Source organism: Lottia gigantea (genome assembly GCF_000327385.1).
Source record: "Lottia gigantea unplaced genomic scaffold LOTGIsca_2, whole genome shotgun sequence".
Classification (NCBI taxonomy): Eukaryota; Metazoa; Mollusca; class Gastropoda; family Lottiidae; genus Lottia; species Lottia gigantea.
Window position 1 is genome coordinate 2,685,091 of NW_008708400.1, and position 25,455 is coordinate 2,710,545.

The window sequence follows — 25,455 nt, forward strand, 5'->3', positions numbered from 1 at the left end:
GATATTTTCCAGAGGACACAATTTTTACAGACATATAGATGAGACGGCGAATAAGAATAAAAAAACATTGTATTTTGTAAGAGATTCCTCAGGAAAAGACCAATGATTTCTTTAGGGTAAGATTACGACAGCAGTGTTCTGATTTATTCGAAATCCCAAACAAAAACTATGACAGGTGTAGCTTGAAAAGCAGAGGGAGTGCACCTTGTGTCACTATGCGAACTTGTATGTCACCTCGACATCTCTTTTGAAACAGTCCAACATGAAAAGTACATTTGATATCAAATATTCGGCATCTATTGAACATACTACCTAGGAGGTTTTCTAGTGTACTTTCGTAGATCAGTTTGTATTAATTTATTATGTAATTCTTCTTCATCCTCTCTGCCCTCTAACCAATAAGTTGTTTGAAGACCTTTTCCCTGTAAAACATATAAAAACAAATTCATAAACATCAACGATTCCAGTTCACATAATCTAATTAAAATACAGCTCGTGATATTTTGTTCCGTTTTTCCTGTGGGTGGAAATGAATTATCGTTGTGCAGATTTTGACACAATGACAGCTGTTAATAAGCTATCCTTATCACGTTTTTGAACGAAATTTGACGTTTAGTTTGATTGTTATAAGAATTAAGAAAAAAATGCTATGAAGAATTGTTAGTTATGAGCTCTCATATCACGGATATAATGGCATATAAGATGCGTATGAAAATCGTAACTGCTCTTGAATTTCGCCGATACGCAGGCGAAACAGACACCAGACATGATATTCTGAAAAGTGATTTGGATGGCTTTAAATTGAGCTTAAAAGGAAAATATCAAGACTATATCTCTTACAGATGAGAACATTCAAAGATATTTCGACCTCTATTGGAATTGGAATGCAATAGAAACATGTCAAAGAAAATCATGCAGTAATACTGTTTATCTCAATATAACATTTTCATTTTTTTTCTACAGAAAATGCCAACGGCGTTTGAAATGAACCACAATCTATTGGCAGCATCATAAGAACAATAAAACAAAGGAAACACACAAAACATGTGGCCTTCATTTTGAAAAGGATCTATTGGTCGTGTTTTTGTCACATATGTTGTCAATCTGTAATCGGTGAAAGTTGATTCTCCTCTAGTCACCCTTTTATCATGTTCGTTTTCTATCGAGAAATTTCATAAAGAGAATCGTGCCAAGAATAAAGTAGTGTTTTTCAATGTGGTTATAATTCTTGTAATACAGGTAGGCGGTAGATATTTATACGCATGCTAACAGTCTCTTAAATAATGTTTTTAGAATATTAATCTTTTTATAAGTTATCACTCATTGTTATCCCATTTATGACAATTTGATGCAATGAGTAAATTTGGCGAATTTGATAAGGTCTTTCTATAAAATTGATTTGTAATGTTTGCTTTCTCTGAAATTAATTTTGTAATGGCACCTATGGTCATATCAATTACTTTTTGCATAGATATCAAAGCTCGGTTTGCTAGCCAATATTTATAAAGTTTCCCTTGTAAAATAAACTTAGGACCTAAAAGATTATAACATGTTTAAGATCCCTCGACAGTCGGAAAAAGAAATATATTTCATTTTATTTTATGCCTCAATACAGGAATTGTAGGTTAAGTAAGTACACAAATGTAAAATAACGACGATCGTAATCCTTGAGATGTTCCATTTTATGAGTTCCCTGACTGTTGTACACAATGTCAATATTTTCCAGTTAAGATGATATATCATCTGACCAGTGTCCTACTGACAGTATTGACCATCTTCGCTCTCCAATGTCAAAGTCAAGAGAATATCTGTCAATCCTCAGCATACCGGAATCTACCAACAGCGTTACAGAATGAACACCAGTGTATGGTGCTGGAACGTCTACAGTCAGATATGTTGAGTGAAAAAAGCACAAGAGATCGACAATTCAACAGCATCCTTACGTAAGTGTAATTGTCACTCATTAGCAATTCCCTATTAGGGTTGTCGTGAATCAATACAATACAGTATCACACGAATGGTCCACCATTTGCATCGTCTCCAAAGTTCGAAAAAGTTTTTGAAACAGTCAATATCCGATCTGATTAAAATGCAAATCTGGATGGTTTTTTCTGTCATTTTTTTTACAGTTAGAAAACAAAAACATGAAACGAAAAATCCATAAATAGTTATAAATAATATAAAAATCTGTTGTGGAAGCATTTAAAAAAATCTAAAAAGCACAACAACCTTTATATCAGTTGTTAACAGATTACATTTACAGACTGCACTTACAGACAAATAATCCCTCTCAATATCTTCAGTAGGTTTTCACTATGTCCACTATATTTGAAACCATGTCATTGTGATATTTTTTTAAACGATTTTTCATAAAACATATTTATGCCCTTAAATTTCTTTGAAGGTTGTATTATCTTTGAAGTCCAGTGAATTTATTTTGATTGTAGAAAATTGTCCCGCCTTGACACCAAAATGCAAGCTGGTTTTCATCGAGTAAAAAATCTACCAAGTTCAAATAGAGCTCGAGGGTTCCCTGCACTCAAGGATATCCCAGTAGCACGTAGTAAGTTTATTATTGTTGTGAATGTTTATAACCCGGAGTATCCAATTATGATTTGTATTATATAACGTAGTCAGATGTAATAATGTGAAACACGTTATGTGAATATCAAATGAATTTGATATGAGCATTGAGGTTATACCAAATAAATCAAATCCGATTACGTAAGGTAACAAAATCAAGAGCGCAAAATGGCATGAAAATGTTCGTTTCCGATATGCTCCTTAATGAAAAATGCTAAATGCCGTTTGTTCTAATTTGGTAGCTGTAAGGTTATAAAAAAGAGTTTTTAATTCCATTCCAATTGTTTTCAGATTGTTATGAATTGAAGATGAGTCAAATCACAATAAGTGGTATCTACCCAATTAAATTACCAAGTGGATACGTCGTCAATGTATGGTGTGATTTTGAGACAGATGGCGGAGGTTGGACATTGATACAGAGACGATTTGATGGATCCGTCAACTTCACCAGAAACTGGGACGATTATGCTTTCGGATTTGGGAACGTCAATTCCGAATTCTACCTTGGAAACGAGAACATGTACTATATGTTACGGAACACCAACTACACTCTGCGTATTGATATGTGGGATTGGGAAGACCAACACGCATACGCCCAGTACGATTATTTCAAAATTGCAAACGAGGATGACAAATATCGTTTGAACATTGGTGCCTTCTCGGGAACAGCCGGTGATTCTCTGGGATACCACAATGATATGTTTTTCAGTTCCATGGACAGAGATCATGATAAATGGTATGCTAGCTGTGCTAATAAAGATCGTTCTGGATGGTGGTTCAATGCTTGTAGCTATGCCTCTTTGAATGGTATCTTCTACCCCAATGGCGAGCAGAATATCACACCAGATGGAGTTATTACTGGTATCACGTGGTTTGAATGGAAACAAGACCTCACATACTCTATGAAACGAGTGGAAATGAAAGTAAAACCACGAGTTGCCCTCATGGCGGAAGCGGAAAGTAATTTCGAGGGAATTTAAGTGCATTTTTCTCTTGTTCTATATTATATTCACATATTTTCTGAATTAAAATCTTAGACTGTAACATTTAGACTATAGTTTGATTACACTTACAGACGTTTATAAAATCCGATTTTTTAACCAAATTGTCATGTTAAGAAAAATTGAGACATTTACAAAAAGTAAAGGTAAATTTTCCAATGATTGGAACTGATCCGATTAATGACGTTTGGTGTCGGCCTAAGGCTATAATTATGTCATCATTATATTTCTTTCAAGGAGAAAGGTAACCGGTTTAAGAACCATTCCAGAAAGATCTGACATACATAATATTCACATTTATGGCTGAAGATCATTATATCGTCTCTATCGCAATGGTCCTATAAGATGTTCTTCGCAAAATTTGCAATAGTTAAAGAAACCCTTAACAAGCTCTGTGACATGTTATATAGCGGATTTAATAAACGATCATCAGCAAAATCTGCGTCTGAATGGGACGCCACATTTAATCCGACTTATGATGATCTCAATCCAATCAAAGGTTGTTTCCGGAACCGGAAGTAGAATAATACTCACCTTAACTTCCAGATAGCCTCGATATTTAATAATAAATCCTTTATCCTGTAAGTATTCTTTACATGGTTCACTAATATGAATCTTTCCTGCCTGAAATAGAAGGTTGTGTATGTCTCAGTCGACATTTATGTATATATTTATATATATAGCCAGCCAATATTATATTAAGCCAATTAAAGCGCGGAAAGAAAAGATCAAAACTTAAACCGATTTCGAATTCTCATGACATTTTTTTGATATAAGCAGATTCAAATTAACTAGACCGTGTTTCTTAAAAAAATCTACAATAAATCTGCTAATAAACTTATCTAGAACAAGTACAGTTCATTCACATTCTAAATTTTTGGGGCCAAAGTGTCAAATGTGTCCAAGAACCTAAGACTTAGGGTACAGACAGAGGGCAGCATAACGCAATGGGGGAGATAACTGTCGAGGCTGAATTCAAAAAGCGGCAACTCTCGAATAGAATTTACAATTTGGGACGCAAACAATCTTTTTAGGGTGCCCCCCCCCCCCCATGACCTCACTGGCGCCGTCACTGTCAAGCACAGATTTTTATGTAATTTAAGTGCGACTTGCACAAATATAAGTCATATGTACTGGTGTTGGACAGCCGTTTGGAATAATCAAGATGCTTTTTTCAAATGTTTGTCAAATCAGGTTGCCCAAACAGCAAATTTTGAAGACTATTGTTTGTGTATTGAATTGTCAAAGATCAATGTCGACCTTCGTCTGATAACCATGTTAACATTAAAGATCTAATGATATTTATTAACCAACTGATATATAAACATTAACAGGAATGAACAATAGAATGATAAATGGAATAAAAATTTGGTTAATTATTTGTCAACAACATACACAGTGGCATTCATAACACTGCCAATTATTTTGGATATAAAGATGGATACGAATCTGACCAGGCTAAGTTATAGAAATAAATTTGACTTTTCAACTAAAAGTCCAAATCTGTATATTCTATCTATCCGATGAGGCAAATTTGACCATCCTTAGAACCTACTCAGCGATGTTATTTAATTTTCCTACCAGCTGTCATCAATGACCCAATTCTATGTATTAAGTGTTGACGGCGTCCAAGAAAACCAATCAAATATCTCCAGACCTAAATTAATTGTGAACTAAACCACTACTAAATTGTGTCAGTAAGAGATTAAGTGTTAGAAGTAGCCTTGTAAATAACTAAGATCGACTGATATATCGACAGATCTAACACTGTAAATTTTTCCGGATTATCCATACCTTTTTACAGCTGTGTACAGTGGACTGGTGAGGAACGAGGTACCCAAACTTTGATAGGCTGATCGAACCGAAGACCACCATTTGTTTGACATGACCAAGCACATAACATCATGCGCATCATAAGAATCTTTTTAAATTAAGTGAACTACCGTCTCATCTGTTCATCGGTTTTTTGCGTCCAAAGTGACCTTACCTCACCGTAGGACTGCATCCTTGAGGCTGTGTTAACAGTATCACCAAATAAACAATATTGGGAGGTTTTCCTTCCTACCAAACCAGCTGCTATACTTCCTATATGCATACCTGAAGATAAATATACATACTAAAATTCCAAAGTAAAATCTTCTTTATCAGCCCAATGCAGATGAAACATATTTGTTGGCAGTAACAATTTTCAAAAAAGAAATTTGCTATTTTCATTTTTTTGTAGAATAACGCTTTGTAGTGGAGAGGGCGCTTGGGATATAGCGATTATTAAGACCGTTTACGTCATTCAACGATACGTGGTCAACAAGAAAAAGGTTACGACTTAATCCGATGAATGACATTATATTTAGATTTGTCATACCACTAGTATTGTTAAATTCCTTAATATCTCCATTAACTTACCAATTCTAGCTTGCAAATTAGTTCCAGAAAGTGGATCTTTGAAGGCACTTGCTTTTTCTACAAACTCCAGAGATAGATTAGCTAATCGTTCTGTATGACCAGGTTGTCTGTCTGGTACACCACCAGCGACCATATATATAGCATCTCCTAATGTTTCTACCTAAATAGAGTATACATTATCAATAACCAAACCAATTTGTATGCACCATGTGATGAGACTGTGATGATACACTGGTTGTACTTCAGAGCTTATTTGGGCATTAATATTCTCTGCCGAACAACTGTGCAAATTAGAACTAGGCTTATTCTTTGTCAGTAAGTAGCTGATCATTGGGGTTTCCATAACACATATGAATCGAGTGACACTTATTATCACGGAAGGTCACAGCAAACCAGGCAGTTAACAAATTGTTCACATACGAGTCAAGAGGTGGTTCTATGCCTCTCCAGAAGCAGTTTTGCACTTTGCAAGAGAAGGGGGAGGGAAGCGTAACGCATGTGACTCGGTTTGCCATTTATTAAGTTTTTGGTTGTATATTAAGACCCGTGTATCTGTTTCGCATAACGCTTGGAGACTATAAACGGACTGACAAGACTTGCAATCTGTCCATTGTAAACAAAACGGTCAGGCTACCGAAAAGATATGATTATTATTATTATATATACAGACAAATTAAGTTCTTTGGTGTAAATGTGTCAAAATACCATACACATACCTTAAAAGCTTTATGTCGGTCAACCACATCATCAAATACAATAAAAACATTGTTTATAAACTCAACAACTTGTAATGGTGATGCCCTCCCACACATCTCGTCAAATCCAACAAAATAACAAAACATTATCGTTACACAATCAAATGTCTGAAAAACCAAAAAGAGAGACATAATCCTTGCCATTAGCATCCACAACAACTTAATAATAATTGTTTGTATTTTAAATTATTTTCATTCTGAAGAAGTTCTAAGGCGTTATTACTCAATAAACCTTCTAGGCATTATCTTTCTTATTTAGCTCTTAAACATTATGATCATTCTTTTAAAGTTGTAAAGTATCATTCCTATTCATATTTAAAACATTATCTTTATCATTCCTCTCCATTTTTAAAACGTTTTCATTCCCATTCAGTTTTCATACAAAGATAACTCTCATTACGTTTTCATACTAAGATATTCTTATTACGTTTTTATTCAAAGATAATTTTTATACAGGTCTAAAACATTATCATTCCTATACAGTTATAAGCATTATCATTCTTATAAAGTTTTAAAATATTATAATTCTTATACAGTTTTAAAACATTACCATTCTTATTCAGTTTTAAAACATTGTCATTCTTATAGTTTTAAAACATTGTCATTCTTATAGTTTTAAAACATTGTCATTCTTATAAAGTTTCTCATATAGTTGAACAACATCATCCTTCTTATTAATTTTTAAAACATTATCATTCCTATACAGTTTTAAAATATTATAATTCTTATACAGTTTTAAAACATTACCATTCTTATTAAGTTTTAATACATTGTCATTCTCATAAATTTTTAAACATTGTCATTCTTGTATACGCGAGAAAAGCACTGATCGTAAACAATGCGTATCTATTTTTTCAGGCTTGTCAGTGCCATTCAGTCATGAATCGAAATTCCTGTAAAATTACTTTACATGTCTGCTAGGTCTGGTTGCCAGTAATTCAAGTAATTTGATCTTAATTCAGAGAGTCATATGCGTGACCAACTAGTTATTAGCAATAGACATTTGTTTACGTGATATTAGGCTGTATGATGATCAAGATTACTGTCAACGAGAATCAGATATGTGACAAAAAAGCTGTTTTATAAAATGTCACTGGGTCTGCGTGACAATCATCATGTGTAATTTCAGATTATCTTCCGTGAGAGGATTATTTATTTAATTTTAAGCGCTAAATTTAGATTGCAATTAAATTGAATTTTACATGCTTCCTTTCGACGTATTATTTGTCGTATGACCAATTAGTAAACATGGTAAAATTAATCATCCTAATGGCTGACTGCAAGTCTCATAGTCTCTGACTGATCATTTTATAGACTGGTGACATTGAGCTAGTTTGGGACTAGGATGTTGTCAGAAAAGAAAATGTTACATGACTCAGTAAATAGTCGGTCGATCCGACCTGCTTCATTGATAAGAGGGGAATCAAAAGGTTTTACTCAAGTCTTAGCGTCTACCTTGACGACTTCCGATGATATTCGGAGAGTTCCGATGAAACATCCTCCCTTGTGATGTAATCAACGATACATCCCGGAAGTCGTTAAAGGGTCGTTTGGGTGTCAAAAACACTCTGAGGCACTAAGTGAAATATGATCACACCATTCTGTAATAAAACCATTATATTCAATTACAACTTATAGTAAATCCTAATAGAAAATCGAATGAAATGTGGTAGATTTTATTTCTGGAATGGGGCTTTAATATCACAGATCGATTTAGCACTATATTATCTGAAATGTCCACTGGAATTTATATAAATCATGAATGAGAGTATCAGAACCAGAGTTTTGAAAACTTTCTCCACAAGATAAGATGGAACTCTTCCTCACTGGAACCATTATCATGATTTGCTTCGCCAAGCTATTCCCAACAATATTATCGAGCTATTAGTTTGTGCTAAGTGAGGTCCAACCGGTGCAGCCTACTAGTTTAATGTGTATACATTTAGTCGGATAAGGATACCCGGGGATACTTTAATTCATGATGCACACCATAAACGAGTCTCAGAGACGGGATGTTTTGTAGCTAAGCCAATCAGTTCTAGTGTTCAGAACTCACCGTCGAAATTTGAGTCTTCAAATCCATGTCCAGAATTATCCGTGTTAAAAAGAGTTTTCATTTTTCTGAAGACTATTTACATATATTCAAATCTCAAATCAACCCCCTAAAATGGCGCACCTGTCCCTGTAAATAATTACTTGACATGCAAGATTGTCTTCAATGCTGCTAAAAATAGGCTGATCTGGTTGTCGGATGTTGAGATCTCCTGGGATTTGATATACAAGAGATCGTTTTCTCAACTCTGTCATTGGTGCAAGTCTGTATCGAATCGAGTCTTGTCTTACGGGTGGTATAACCAATCTCATTGCTCATCTACAATTGTCCAAGACAAAAAATCATGACGTTAAACTACATTTAATTTCATTTGTTTATCTCAATCGATTCCAATATACGTGAAATATTCAACGTCCTTTCTACCTTAAGTGATAATCAGTACTTTTACTAAGTCAAGGGCAATAACTCAAAAACCGTTCAATCAACATATATAATATACACGCATACTAAGTTTCATCGTGATCGAATTAAAACTGCAGTCTCTGGCATGTCTACAAGAAAGGTGACGGACAGGGGTCGACGGAAATATACGTCCAAATTTGAATGCGTATAAAAAGAGGTTATAATTGTTGATAGTTGTTTGAAGATGTAATGTTATTGAGATGCCCTGGGGATAGCATCGTTGTGATATTTATTAGTTTCAGACTTGCCAGTGTCTGTGGTATAATATTAAATCTGAATTATGGAGTAGATATTTGGAGGGCCAAACAGCAGACTCTGATATTAAAAAGCCTATCATTTAAGTTGTAAATCTTGTAGAGCATGATTAATAAATCTAGGTAACACATTCTTAAAGCAAACTAAGGAACAAGTCCTAGAGAAATCCATCTAAATATTTCAATGTGCTGTTTGGACTAACTTCTAAATAACAAGCGCTCTATCCCATTGTACACAAATCTGCAGGTTGTAGTTGGCTTTGGGAAGATTTTTTCCAATTTTTTACTATGCGTAAATAGCGGAAGTACATCGTGTTTGATAGATTGCATAAAATACAATTACCCATTAAAAATTCAGAGACAAGACAATCAGATTATGTCATATTTCAAATCTAATTAGGCCTGCATAACCACTTAATCGATTAGATTTATCAGACAGCATTAATCCCTAATGGTTAAATTTAATGCTACTGTCTGTCAACATAGTTTACAGAATCGAATTGTATCAATCATTTTCGTATGAAATATCCACTACAAAATACTACAGAGAGTCTTATATTGTTTTTGGATGATGAAAATATCAACCACTGAAAAAGTGATTATTTGTAAATATGTTTTTATCAGATAAAAATGTGGGTCATTGTTACACGATTTTTTCTCGAGTGAAGTGTTTTTATTTCTAATAGCTTTTTGTAGAAGAGAATAGCTGTTTATTCATGGTCCATCAGGGAAGTAAGTAATACGGAAAGTTCCCATTTTACAGAGCCTATTTTTCCGCCAGGCAAATAGCTATCAGATGCTGGAATATAGGCAGATGTTTCGGTCTACTCCGGAATACACTATACAGAAGGTCTGTAGATCTGGTTACTCCAGCATTGTAAACCCATCTATTGCACTCTAAAGAAGTATATCAGAACATGCCATGTGATAAACAATGGTACAGAAACATACCAAAAGGTTCAAGGAAAGACAATTAAAAAGCAATCATTATTTTGTTTCGGGGCAATTAATATACCATATAGTTTTCTGGTAAAAATAATTACCACACTCCATCAAAACAAATTGACAGTCAAGATGACAACGGCTTCACTAAATATCGATCACCTAATCAAGCCCGAAATGTGTCCACGAAAACGTCAAATATATCAAAATAAAAAGTGACGAGAACCGATTGTTTTATGATATATTTAAAAGTTATTTTGTTAAAAACTTTATTTCGCTAATAATCGACAAAGATGGTGCTGGTAAATCTTTTGGAGCAAGTTGCGTCATTATAGAAAAAACTTGTTCAGGTCGACTGGTGGTTCAAAGCACCTCACTTGATCCGCTATCGATGACTTGAGCAAAACGCTCATATCCAGAAGTTAATCGACTACTAGAAAAGGATAGATGATCGAAGATTCCGGCCACTCAAGTAGACGCATCTCCATAATGCTCGTGGTATCATGTTTCCATCTTATATTTTGACCGCAATGACCCACTGTCTTGTTTCACTGAAGTTTGTGAAAGCACCAAATTGATTGGATTGTGAGCTAGCGAATACAGCTAATCTGATCCCCGGGCATAATAACGCATGAAATCGGAGGTTTTAATTGGCTGTATTCGCTGGCGTACAATCCAATGAAATCGTTGAATGTGAAACAAGAAAGGGGTCATTGCAATCAAGGTATAAGATGAAGACCTTGTCCATTGTGCAGAATGGGGGAGACGATAAAAGTAAAAACTGTCTGAATTAAATGACTCAAACAATAATTTGAAATTCTCGATTCTGTCATTTCAATTTTTTTGATCGAGCCAATGTGATGGATGTCTGCATTATATAAATCCTAGATGAATTGTATGGGTTACTTCAGATATTATACGGTAATCGAAAGTTATATATGATCTGTTAATCAATAAACCATTTTAGCTGTTTTTTTTATTAGATATATCACCCCATAGAGAGCATCTTCTTGAAGCCCTTGAGCAGTTCATTGATCAATTTGTCGTAATGCTGATGATGTCTATATTACGTGTACTTTTATCCTGGTACGGTATGAATCTTGGATATGTTACAGAAATATCTACTTTCAGGCCAATGAGAGGTCTCTTCCAACCCAGAGCAATTATATAATTAAGTCGGAACACAGTGGTTATTTTGAGACTTTATCAGATAATATTAATTTATAGAAGAACGGCCCTTTGTTGCAAGGGATTGAAAAAAAGATAGCTTGCCAGGCAAGGTAACATACGCCCACTGGCAGCTGTCAGAAATGATTAAACAATCTTTAGTGACTACAGGGTTGCACAATATAGCTAATAGAGTGAAACGTCAAGTCAGACACGATATTTCAGTGAAATATTATCCGATCATCGCGAAAATCGATAGGGATCATCTTCATAATGACATTGACATACAAAATAAAAATCAAAAGAATCTGTAAACAATTGTAGCCTGTAGAGTGAGCACGAGTTGAACAATATAGCTAATAGAGTAAAACGTCAGGTCAGACACGTTATTCGGTGAAAAATTATCCGATCATCACGAAAATCAATAGGGATCATCTTCATAATGACATTGACACACAAAATAAAAATCAAAAGAATCTGTAAAAAATTGTAGCCTGTAGAGTGAGCACGAGTTGCACAATATAGCTAATAGAGAAAAACGTCAAGTCGGACACGATATTTCGGTGAAAAATTATCCGATCATCACGAAAATCAATAGGGATCATCTTCATAACAACATTGACATACAAAATAAAAATCAAAAGAATCCATAAAGAACTGTAGCCTGTAGAGTGAGCACGAGCCAAATGTGAACGGACGGACGGACGGACCGACGGACCGACGGGATGGTTACAATATACGCCCATCTTACGCGTGGGCGTATAAAAATGAAGTTCCAACATAAAGGTGGCTTTCAATGCGTTTACGATCCGATCTATATTCTAGAAATAAGGAACATCAGACTTCAAATGGGTTGATGCAAATAAGAATACAAGTGTCCTCGATAAATGCTGATACCCTTTGAGATATTACAAGTATTTGGTAGTAGTATATAGTAGTGATGGTTGTCGCGCGCGAAGTAGACCAGGCTCACACTTTTCGAAATACCTAATGGTGTTTGAAGGAGTCTACTTTTATTTAGATATTGAGCATATTGAGTAAGAAAATTTGAGAGGTATTTACCTCGCATGTATTGATAGGATCTTCGCCATTTTTCAATCGTTTAGCTATGGTTATAGGCATCATAGAATATAACAGAAGATCACCCTTCCGTCGCCATTGTTCTTGTTGTTTCAAATTTTCTTCAATCTTCTTACTGGCTGCAACTTGCTAAAGAACAAGATTAAAGGAAACCGTTATGCAACAAATGTGTTCTGAAGAGCATTCACGGTTCGGAAAATCAACAGTGAAATACGAATAAAAGACATACGTTGAAAAGGATTTCGCACTACAACCACTTATGACTTTTTGTCTATCATGCTTTAAAATCTACTTATTTCAACAGTAACAGTAACAGTAGTCGTGTAACTTTCTCTGATGCAGATGCATTCGCTAGGGATTAGATGAAGTAAGTGTCTCTGTCGCTCAGTATGATGCACTAAGTATCTCTGTCGCTAAGGATTAGATGCAGTAAGTATCTCTGTCGCTAAGGATTAGATGCAGTAAGTATCTCTGTCGCTAAGGATTAGATGCACTAATTATCTCTGTCGCTAAGGATCAGATGCAGTAGATATCTCTGTCGCTAAGGATTAGATGCAGTAAGTATCTCTGTCGCTAAAGATTAGATGCAGTAAGTATCTCTATCACAAAGGATTAGATGCAATAAGTGTGTGTTTAGGTGACTGACATTAAATACTTTTAACTAACTTGCAATACATTTTTCAATATATCGACTATGCAATCAGTGGTTCACTTTTCAACCCAATATTGAAAAATGTTACACGACTGACTGTATTGTACCAGTTTTATTCAATGACAAGAGAACAATGCCACTCAACGTTTAACTTTCAAGTTCATTGCAATTTATTCCTTAAATAGTGGCGGCTGGAGATCAAATTCATTGTGTTCCAGAAACGTGTTTAAAATTTGTTAGAATCTTGTCATTGTGAACAATTGTCTCATTTCTTCAGACTGTTTAGTACATTAACAATGCTATTGAAAATTAAGGTTACATTCAATACTTCAATGAGTTTAAAAACAAAGTTCAACCAGCTTTTGCATTTGCTATTTATTTGTGTTTTGAATCTTCATCTTGGCACGGTATACAGTCTTCTTTGATCGAGGCAATATTTTTCTATATGATGCCTTATTGGCAACCGTAAGCAAAACAATTATTGAACGCTGAAATCAATAATTCATATATACGTGTTAACGTTTAGATCTTCACAAAATCTTTTACGGTTAAGTAAGGCCCAAACCGGAAGTCATGTTTTCCTTCATTCAAATCAAGGAATGTAATACTATGTGAGTTTGTTAACTTATTATTAATGTACCCCACAAACGTGATGTCAGCTCTACGACACAGGTTTCTGCTTTCTCTAAAATATTCTCTGATATCAATTTCTCGATCATGTTCATTGAGTTTTATTCGCCGCTTTCGTCTGTACACATGAACTCCAATATTGGAGTTGAAAGTTAATCCATGTCAAAAGCCCGTTACCCTGATGTGTATCGTGTATCCTATACTCGTGTCGACAGCATTTGATTTGCACCGAGCACTAACAAATAATACAAATGCCATTCAAAAATCATTTTCTTGGGTTGCCTTATTTAATTTAAATGGGCAATTTTGATCTAGATTATCCCGGTACAGTATTTGGAAGAAAACAAGAGTCGAATTATTTTATTGGATATTTAAGAATATTGGTAATTTAAAAACAATTTTACACTTAAAACTGATTGAATTATGAATTTTTGATCTGTTTTATTGCCAATAAAAATCACATTAGAAAATATAATTTAATCAGAACAGAAACATTCCTGTGTCCTATTTCTACTTTGAACATTTATCTAAAATCGCAGTTTAAAATTATTCTTAGTTGCAAACGCCTATAACTACGGTGGCTCGTTTACGACATTATTTATTTATTTTAATTATGAATTAAAACACTGGAATATAATTATAAAGCATAATTTTGAATTAAAAACTTTCAACCGGATGAAAATTCTAGAATTTTGATTTAAAAAGTTAAATTTTCACCCTCAAGTTTTGAATTAAATATTATTGAATTATCACCGAGGTGAAAATACACCTTTTTAATTTAAAATTCTAGAATTAATACCTGGGTGAAAATTAATTTTCAAGTTTTTAATTCAATTTTTTAAAGTAAGGCTTTACCATTTTCTACGTATAAGTAACGAAATTTCATCCGTTAGTCGACATCACTCCATTACAAAAGACATGAAAGGTTTCCAGATCTTATGTTTTGAACCGCGTGTTGTAGAAAAAATTAAAAAAATCAAATTTCCTTATCGAAGAAGACTTCTCCAGGGGAAGATTTCCTTTGTTTTTGATCCGACGCTAGGTTTTCACTCCATCATAGAGTTTTTTCAAAATTCCTGCTCAAGCTAGACATCATATAAATCTCATTAAAACCAGTAAATTAGTCTTATTGACTTGCTGATTGGGTGAACTAAAAGCTTACCTGATCAACCCGGTGTTCTAATTGCGAGGCATTATGCCAACCTTTTAACACCATTTCTCGACTATTATCAAACATATTTAAATCATTTATATATAATCCCATTTTTTGCATATCTTCTAGATTAGTTATTCTGAAAATAGATAAATATGTTTTTGTACTTTCACTATTAAAATAGTTTACTATTTATTTGGATATAAAGGGAGTGTGGACTGAAAACTAGAGCACATTTAAAGGAATAACCTCGAGTATCTTGGACTTTATACCAGTTGTAACAGAACTAAAAACACTTTCAGGTACCAGACGAAGTATGCGTCAAATTATAATTATGTAAATTGATCGGTCCCAATCGGGGCTTGAGTATACGACTAGAGTCCTTTAAAGAAAACAACATTAACACAATCTACAAAGTAGGGTTAATGATCTCTGCTGATCACAGTTCAACGGGTTGCCTAAGTATTATCAAACTAAAAAATTAATGATGCTTTCATGATTTTAATTGACTTCTGGTAGAGGTCAAAGATCTGTATCAGCTAGTCATGGGTTCATCAAAGGGCGTCGACAAGGACAAAAGCCGAGAAAGCTCAGAGCTCATTCCTCTGATGGAGGTCAGAGAGTCTGATGTAGGCGGAGTGTTCAGTTTTTGTGATGGGTTGAGTTTTGCCTTTCCTATAGATTGTATCCAACCATCGAGTTTACACAGTAAACCATAACCTCTTTCAGCTTCCCATCTCCGCTCCTTGCATACAGGTATTCAAAGATGAAGTAAGGTATACTACTTTGTCGACACCAATACTTACAAAGGAGTGCATAAAAAGGCCACCATCTTCCACTCTTTTAAGAGCTTCATTTGCCCTTTGAGTAAAAGCTTTTTGGAATGGCTGGATTTCTTGGAAGAACTAGATTTATTTTGAGGCAATTCAAATTTATTTACAGCTTCTAATTCAAATATAACTTTCTGGAGACTTAAAATCTGTAAATAGAAGAACATAAATCAAATTTGATAAGAAGCTTAAAGAATCAAGGGAAATTACTATTATGAATGGGACTTGAATAGAACTCAGATCTAGAATAACAAGTATGTTCATTTGACAGGAGATCAGAGGCTTGGTCTAAAATAACAGTGATTAAAGGGATAAGATTTAAGCCAAGATAATTTATGATTAACACAGTTACACGTCAAAATCAAACCATAGATTCCATAACAATGCATCAAATGACATCTCAACTGCGTAACATATAATTTCATCTTAAAGGGATTGTTCAGAGGTTTTCTAAATTTTGTATGTGTATCGGGGACACTGATAGCATCATTTTGCACCATTCCCATTTTTGATCAGACGCCAGTGGTTCCTGCAATTCCTGCAAGATCCTTATCCGGAGATTCGAAATTCGAAAAAGAACTTTCACCTATAACAGATTGAAGTCCATAAGATCGAAGTTTAGAGTCTATTTCTAAATATCAATATCTAGGCATTCGAAATCTATTTAGGGTCATTTTCAAGAAATCAAATCCGACAAATAAAAGTAACTTCGCATTCGAATAACTTGAATATGGAATTTAATGAGTGTCTCATTCGACCGAAATCAATGTTTACATTTTTCTTCCAAATACTTTCGGTTTTATTGTCATATTATTTAAATCCAAATCTAAAAGTTCAAAGTCGGTTAATTGTTATTGGAATCAGATAAACGATTTCTTTCAAGAATTAATAAGTTTAGCTTTGCTTCAGAGGAAAAGTTTTAATATGTTTCGGATTAAGCTTTAAAATGCATTACAAGTCCTCCGATGCAAATGTCGGAAACTTATTCTGAAATCGAAAGGAAATTTGAAATGAAACTGTTCAAGACTACACTGCATCTTAATACCATTAAATAACCCATCATTAGGAAAAGAACATAGATTTTAATAAATCGTTCCCTTCAAATAGAATCAAATATTCTTTAGGACGGATATAATAAATCGCGTGTGGTCTTAACTCTTCTACGGTGCCAGTATTCTTCTCGGTGAAACCTGATCTTTGAGAATTGGAAATGACCCAAGTGGTTTGATATGTGTAAGCCATTTAAGATATATATATCTTGCACGCTATTAAACGATTTTATGCAAATAATACAATATCAATAATACAAGTTAAAATTCATTTCATAATAGGTTATGAGTATCACACGGTTTTAAAGAGAGATTTCCGCAAAATAAAAAAGTGATACCGGAAGGAAAATATATTATATAATTGGATAATAGTTTGCAGAATTCAATCCACTCATGCGCTTTATAGATTTTTTTTTACTTCCGTTAGCGTTATTTCACATGTGTCTGATTGGTTCCAAGCATTTTTACGTTACAACTCGGATGCTTGGGTTGCTCAATAGCTACCCGAAATTCTCCAATAGAAAACACGACTTCCAAGCAACATTGGAAGTGACGAATATTTACCACTTCGGATGTCTTGCTTTCCTTATATCCCACGGCAACAAATATAGCTAGAAGAGCAACTCGTAACATTCTCAGAATGAAAACCGTGCGTCTAATCTAGAAATAGAACAAGTAACAACTGTTTGAATTCCATACATCTGCTGACATTTTTCAAAAAGAATCATGTCTAGACATATTTTATTCTTTAAACACTCCTGAGGTCTACCAGAGATCAGATATCTACATGATTGTATCCCTTTCCTCTCTTGTATTATTTAGTTACATTGAATACAATAGTATAACTGAGAAGACGATATTGATTTAGTTATGTGCTAGAGCATCTCAAGTTCAAGTAGATTCAGATCTGTTTGGTTTTCAACCATATATCTTTTAAACTCAAAAGAGTTATATTGATCCAAGCTAAACTGTAAACTTTCCCTGATTAAAAAAGTCTCATCCATGAAGCAATCAGTGCTGTTAAAGGCTTACTGAAATATCTCTCAGTTCTTAGTACTCTTTGTGGTAAATAATACTCAACACATATCCAAGCTGCAATTCACAAGTCAAACGCAAAACCCAAAAGCAGATAAAGGGAGAAAGAGGTCCAAAGGCAACCCAAATTAACTGAAAAATCTGAGCAAGTCAAGAAAATATCAACAATCAAATGATAAACACTCTGTTTAAAACAGATTGTAAATTTATAATCGCTTGCAATCCTACTAGGAAATTGACTTGACAAGATAACTAAGCTTTTTCTCCATTTGGGAACAAATGCTTCTTTTTGTTGTGGTAAGATGTCTAAGCTTTCACTACGATTTTACCGTTAGTTATATATTGATTTGTGACAAAATGGTTTTCCAGTAAACATAGTTCCAAAACATACTTAGTATAAGATAGCGATTATAACATAGAAGCACATGTCAATTAGTATAACCCTTACAATAAAAGGAATAAGAACTTCTCGACTGCTTCATTTTACTGATCTGAAGTCATAATTCATACCGGACAACGCCTTTAATGTTTAATTTATAGAGTCTTATTTCATTAGAAGTATGCTTTAAAATATCTGTATGTCAACTATACGGTAATATTTTTGCTCTTGGCGTCTGTTGGTATTCTTTGATTAAGTTAAAGCGTTTGATCTCATGTTTAGACGGGAGTTGAATTGATTTGAAGATTACGACAGTCTCAAATAATGATGGGAAAATTAGATTATGCCTCGTCATGTAAACATACTTCTCCTATAATAGAATAGAAGTGTCTCAGATGAGAGCAAACGATGAGAGCAAATGTTCTGGTTTTTTCATTGGTATGAACTGTTATTAAGCGTCTATACACCAGGGTCATTTCGGTGGTGAATGTGACAATCACGTTAAGAAAACACGTCAAGATCTCGGTCAGGATCATGGCGATTTTTACAAAAAAGAATAAATAAATAAAAAAGAAATTTAAAATATGAATATGATATGTCTATGAGAAAAAGTGGATACCGTTTAAAGTCTATCATGATCCTTCAGCCAAATATTTTTGGCTTTTGTCTGAGAACAGTCGAACAATTGTTTGAATCATGTCCAATGGCGTGTCACCTCCACCAAACGCAGTCGATAGCTCCCGTAGGGGTGCCTTTCCTGTCAAGCAACTAAATTAATGATACGCGTGAATACATCATTAAATAGACAACAATATGTCTTTATTAAATATCAATACAAAAATCTTACTCCCACAATTTTGAGAAACCTTTTGGGAATTGTTGCAATATTTAAGATAATAATATGGTGTCTTTATGATCAGTTGCATAACGTAATTAAATTATTACATTTAACTTCCTGCATCCGAAACCCTTGAAATACAACAGTGCAAGAATTTACAAATAACACCAGGACAGCAAGGACACCCTACAGAGGCCATAGTGCCAGTATATTTTTCAAAGTAACAACCGCGTTATGTAAATGAAATATATTTTCTTTAAATCGGTATCACTCTGCGTCTGGGTTTGTCGACAGGGCACTCTTTTCTGATGGTCCACACAGCTAATACGGTTTACTTGGAATTATCACATTTTCTACGGTAACATTAGTTCATATTTAATTGAACTATATTTTACGTTTAAGTCGCGATTTAAAACATCTTCAAAGAGAGATACTGAAATCAAAATCTCCTCGAAGGTATACGGCGCTATTCAGGATTCGTGATCCCAAGATGAACTGTTCTGTCTCTGTTGTCTGTTGTCAATGATAAGTGTCAGTTAAGAAGAATATATACATATGTACAAATCTATTGGGAATAACATAAATATCCTATTTCTTTTGCTATCACATGGTTAGTACCATGATCGATTGTTTAGCAGTTTGGGAATCTAGTCTTTAGTTCGAAGACGGTTTTTAAATGATAAGAAGTAGTTTTGGCACGATATTATATCGGTAAATCGATGTATCGCGATACGACATATACTTCGATAAGAGGTCGTGTATCGATACTTGGTGATATTTCTCATTCCATTAAAATCGGGGATACGTAGTGTATCGTGACCCTTGTATCGCAATACGTATCATATCATGGCATGATTGGCGATACCCAGCACTAATTAGAAGGCAGTCGGCGCTTAGAGGGATATTTTTTCTTTTCACAGCACAGAGCAAGACAGAACATGACATTGAAGTGCAGGACAACGAGAGACAATACATGACATTGATGGGCAGGCTAGTCGGGGAAGGGCACAGCAAGTTAATTTGGACTAGAGAAATAGAGCATATCTGACCAGAAAAAGTTAGTAAAAGCAAGACTTACATTTTCCCAAGTAAAATCAAATAATGGACGTCTAAGGCTAAAGTGGTCTTCTAATTTAGTTTTTGTAACATTTCCAATAAGATTGGCTAGACTCTCACCAACATGCTGTATAACAAACTTTTCATCAAATAATATACAAAATGGAAATAACTGAAAGAAGAAGAAAAAGAGAAATTGATATTGTAAATTGATGCCATAAAAAATTCAGCAATCGTTCATTCTGACCGTCGTATCTTTGTCAACCGACACAACAGTGTTTCACTGAATAGAAATATGTCAAATTGCTTTCAGTTGCCTTAGGTGAAAATTGTATTCAAGCTGCAATAATTTCAATTTTATTAGAATTGTCTTTACATGAATCACCATTACAGACTAACAATCCTTTTATACACACTCCATTATCTGCTTCTATGAAGGCTTTATTGCATGTCGTCTTGTTTATACATATACGATAGGTCAAAATCCTCATTGTTCAGAGATCAAAACAGCTACGAACTTTAATGCTTTTACTCAAAGATCCTAACCCATACCTTTCGAAGGTCATAAATAGTAAGCAAGAATGAAGATGGTGAAGATGTCGACGGTGGCGGAGATGATACGGCGATGATGGCGAAGATGATGGTGATGGAAGATGCTGATGATGATAATGATGACCTACCTTTAAAAATGTTGCACCCAGGACAGTCCTATATTCAGGACAAATTGCTGCCTTCTTAACGTGGTCATAACCTTTATTGTCAAATTCTAATCGGAATGTTGCATTAGTTCGATTATTTTTCACTACGTTTTCTTTTAAGGTCACTTTAACGTCCACGTTATAAAATTTCTTTGCACAATGGCTCAGTTGCCCGGCTACGTAACTGGTATATCCTTGTCTCACAGACCTGTAAATGAGGGTGCATCCGTTGGCGTCTTCACTTTCAACAATAAAAGACGGACTTTTTAATTTGGGATAACTGAATCTGATTGTTTCGTGTAGGTTGTCAATACCAATTAGAAAATCTCTGTAGTTACGCCCTGCAGTTCGCAGTATTTTATCGTATCCATAGGAGGCACAAAAGTCGACAAAACACGTTCCAAAATAACCTAGAAAATACAATCAATTTAGAACTTAATTTTTTACGTAAAATCATGCTTTTTGTTGAAAACTCTCTGAATTTTGTAACCTTAAGGTTTTAAAAACCTTTAGTAAATGCGCATGAAATTGCTGTTCTTGTTTGGAAGCGATACCAATGATGAAAGGAGCATTATAAGATTAATGCATTGCTTGTCTTCATTGTTGTTTTGCCCAAGTGTGGAATAACCGTAAATAAAGGAGGTATACATCAAAGTACGAATAAGATGTCTATAACATCCGCGTTGCTTCTCCGTTTTTACGACTTAACAAGATTGAGATCATTGCAGACATCAGGACGATATGACATAGCCAGAACGATCATGAAATACTTAACTGAGATTAAAAGGGATATAAAACTTGAATGTGTCGTTACACAGCGGCGTAATTGTCAAAAGAGAAATTACTCAAATTGAATACATGCTAGACACCAGAACGAAATGATATATACGGCTTATCTATAATTAAAGGATGATAAAGCTTCAAGTGCCATTGTGTCGTTTCTAATGATCGCGTAACGACTAAGCATAGAATTTTCAATGGCAAATTTGGATTAAAAAAAACATATATCAGGACGAAATAACATTTCAGTTTATGACAGAACATAGCATTTTTTACTCAAATAGATATAAAAGAATCTTAAATATATTTTTAGTACGTGGTTTCTAACCGATGTCTTGCGTTTACTACCAAACGACATATTTTTCAATAGCTATTTGGACAAATTTAGAATATGGCAGACACCAACAAAAATGACATAACTAGACAGCCCATAGCATGCTTAACTGGAATAAATAAATATAGTTTAGACTTAATCTGCTTCATCAAGCCATCTATCTATTAAGAGACTGTATAATGGCATTGTAATTTATTGACTTTCCTTTTTGTCATCAGGTGACGAAGTATAAAAATCTAATGAGTGATTAAACACAGTTTTTAACAAGGAAAGGCGTGAGGAAACCGTCAACCATTCCCATCCTTTGTGGATTCAATTTAAAGTAATTGTGCCCGTCGTTAAAATGAAATGAAATAGTCATTAATGCATTTAGCACCTTGGTGAAAAGTCATTAGTTAGGTCCATTTATGTCTATATCAATTAATGGCGGATGACTGATTGAAAGTAATTTTAATTCATTGTCTGGTGGATTATAAAATTAACTGTCTCGTTTGTTAACTTGGACGTGTTATTCTGAAAAACTAAAGGTACCTTTGTACTTCTATTTCTCAAATAAGAGTATCATTTCTCGGTATCTATTAGTTGCTATTTGCCTTCAAGTAAATAAATCGCCATTTTCGGGGGTTGACGTGGGCCTTGATGTATATGTAAATAGTCTCCAGAAGTACTAGAACTGGACACAATCTCTCAATTCCTTCAAAAATACCTCAAATTAGAATTTCGCTTTTTATTTATTTTGTTCACAAGCTTATCTTGTCTCTGAAAATGGTATGGAAAGTTGTACGTCTAGACATCTTTCGTCGTACTAGTTTGTAGACGGATAATTGTCAAATTTCGACAGTAAAGTATGGACAGGATGTTTATCTGATAGAAAAGCAACTTTTCTGCCGTACAAAGTGTTTCATTGGCTGATATATACAATTTCCCATCCAGATATAAAGAACTGTCAGTTGTTGCCATGCACTTTTCTTAAATGAATTCAAAGTGGATTTACATTCAAATTGCATTTACATGTGCAGAAAGCACCAATCAAGGGTTTTGTGAAATTACAGTAACTGCTGATGTCAGATTAGAAATAGGAATGGCGCAAATAAAAATTATAATGAAGATCATTGACATGTAATGTTTTTTCAGTTAGTTCACCTACTTCATCTTCTGAAACACCAATAACAGTAACATTACCAACATATTTCTACCACCAAAATATTATCTTATTCAATTTGAGACATATTCACAGGCAACTTCAATATTCCACCTCTTGATGTGGGTGAAGTCGCGTATGATAAATTTTATTGGAATGTTTTTTCAGTTAGAAAATCGGAAATAAATTGAAGGATATAGAAAATCCTCTTGAAGATTGGTTTTGTGTTTTGACTATCATCTGGCCTTCCAAATTTCATATTTAAGATTTATTTAAGAAGTACGATTTTATCGGTTTATATCATAATTCCTGAGAGAATTGAGCAATATAAATATCAAGACGAGACTCTTAAATGATAAATTGATGATTGCGGAAAAGCTTCGGCACAGAGTCATGACTTGAATCCATGTTTTGTCTAGCAAGGAGTGACTGCCAATAGTCCAAAAAGCCTACTGCAATTTCCGATCTCATACGTGAGCTAAAGTTTTACGTCGTTAACTTTTTATCTAATATTGGATTATTAATGATCCCTATTAGTATAAAGATAATTTGCCCGATTAGCGACTGCAACCCATGTCCTTTTTTCAATTGACGAATCATTACCGTTCAATGTGTGGAGAAACCGAGGTTATGGTTTTTCCGTTTCATCCGGATGAATTGAGACTTTTTCCCAACTAGCATTTCCAGCATACACAGATCTAATAACTGATGCTAATAAAATGTTCACGGAGACTATAAACAAATCAAGATTCCCATGAGATCTGTTTAAGTCTTAGCCAAGCTATTATCTGCTTATGTGTCTGCTTTGTGTCATCTAAATATAAAACGTAAGTCGTAAAGTAAACATCAAAAATAGACTTAGCAAAGTACACGATGGTCACAAGGGAATATGAAATGTTTGGGTTTTAAGAAAAGGTCAAGTTTATATTTTGATTTAGTATAAAATAAAATTGTTAGAGAAAAATCTTAGTTGATTACCACCAGAGGAGATGTGAGATCAGACAATTAATTAAGTGGATAAATGAAAGAAGATCAAAAGACAAATTAACATTTACGTTGGTTGTCCGGGAGGCACGTGAGTAACTGGGAACATAACACAAAGTTATGATAGAATATAACAAACATTTAGCCTTGTGGGGCGACACAGGAAATTCTATATATGTATAGTTAGGTCAAAATGACAAACTTTAAGGCTTTATATAACTAAACATCGCATGTAATATCGAAATCATAGACGAAACAGGCCAATGACATTTGGCATTAATCTCGCGATGTCGACCATGCAACTTTTCAATGAAAATCCTAATTGGAAGCAGAAGCTAGAAAGTGTTTCTTTATTATATTGCATATATTATATAGCATACTCTAGTTTCGAGCTGTTCAATTGTAAGATAGGTAAAAAGTGATCTCATTTGTTTCAACTTCCACAAATCATGGATTAATTGTGAAATGTTGAATTTGTCTGAAATTTTCATGAAAATACAAAGGTAATCTAGTGTTTCCTTTATAATTTGTAAAACAATACAATACAAGCCATAAATTTTATCAAAGCCGCAGACAAAAGTAATTTTTTGTCAGACAACAGTTAGTTTCTAATGAGGCGGAAAATCGTATTAATGACTTTCGGATTTTCTGGAGGAAAATTATAATACAACAAAGTAATTATCTGGTATTTTAGTATAATAAATTAACTGGAAATACGAAAACAATATAGCAAACACGGTTAATTTATTATTTATATTTTTCTTTCCTCAATCCCACCCACACTCAGATCTAGTGATAGTTAGATATACTACTGGTAACATATATCATATAGTTATACACTTTTAAAGTTTCTATCAGTAACAAAATTTTAAGTGCCATTTGGGAACGACTTTGAGTCTACATTTGGATACGCCCACATTTGGACGTCTATTTCCTCAAAACCAGTTTGTGTGAAAGACGCAACAGTTTTCATTCACTTTCGAAATAAAATTAATTGAATGGATTTCACGTCCTACTTTTATACACCATGTGAGCTAATGAAGACGGGAAACGCCATGCAAGGTACAATAGGGAAATCATTCACTTTCAAAGACACAGTGAAATATTATTTGGATTACGAAGGTACCGGTTTGATCGAAACTCAAAGGTTTATGCTATTATGACCCTGAAAAACATTACTATAATTATCTTAAGTA

General features: G+C 34.1%; 1 protein-coding gene across 1 annotated transcript in view; it reads right to left on the reverse strand.

Annotated features, from left to right (window-relative positions):
• Nucleotides 1-308: 308 nt before the first annotated feature.
• LOTGIDRAFT_104058 (hypothetical protein) overlaps nucleotides 309-25,455 on the reverse strand; it is a gene marked incomplete at both ends in the record, with an annotated part of 31,079 nt that continues 5,932 nt past the window's right edge. The window contains 10 exons of the mRNA XM_009053292.1: nucleotides 309-422; nucleotides 4,119-4,208; nucleotides 5,572-5,681; nucleotides 5,988-6,147; nucleotides 6,704-6,850; nucleotides 12,683-12,829; nucleotides 15,145-15,274; nucleotides 15,942-16,114; nucleotides 20,345-20,494; nucleotides 21,003-21,430. Coding sequence (XP_009051540.1) covers nucleotides 309-422; nucleotides 4,119-4,208; nucleotides 5,572-5,681; nucleotides 5,988-6,147; nucleotides 6,704-6,850; nucleotides 12,683-12,829; nucleotides 15,145-15,274; nucleotides 15,942-16,114; nucleotides 20,345-20,494; nucleotides 21,003-21,430 — 1,649 coding nt within the window. The remainder of the gene's footprint in view (nucleotides 423-4,118; nucleotides 4,209-5,571; nucleotides 5,682-5,987; nucleotides 6,148-6,703; nucleotides 6,851-12,682; nucleotides 12,830-15,144; nucleotides 15,275-15,941; nucleotides 16,115-20,344; nucleotides 20,495-21,002; nucleotides 21,431-25,455) is intronic.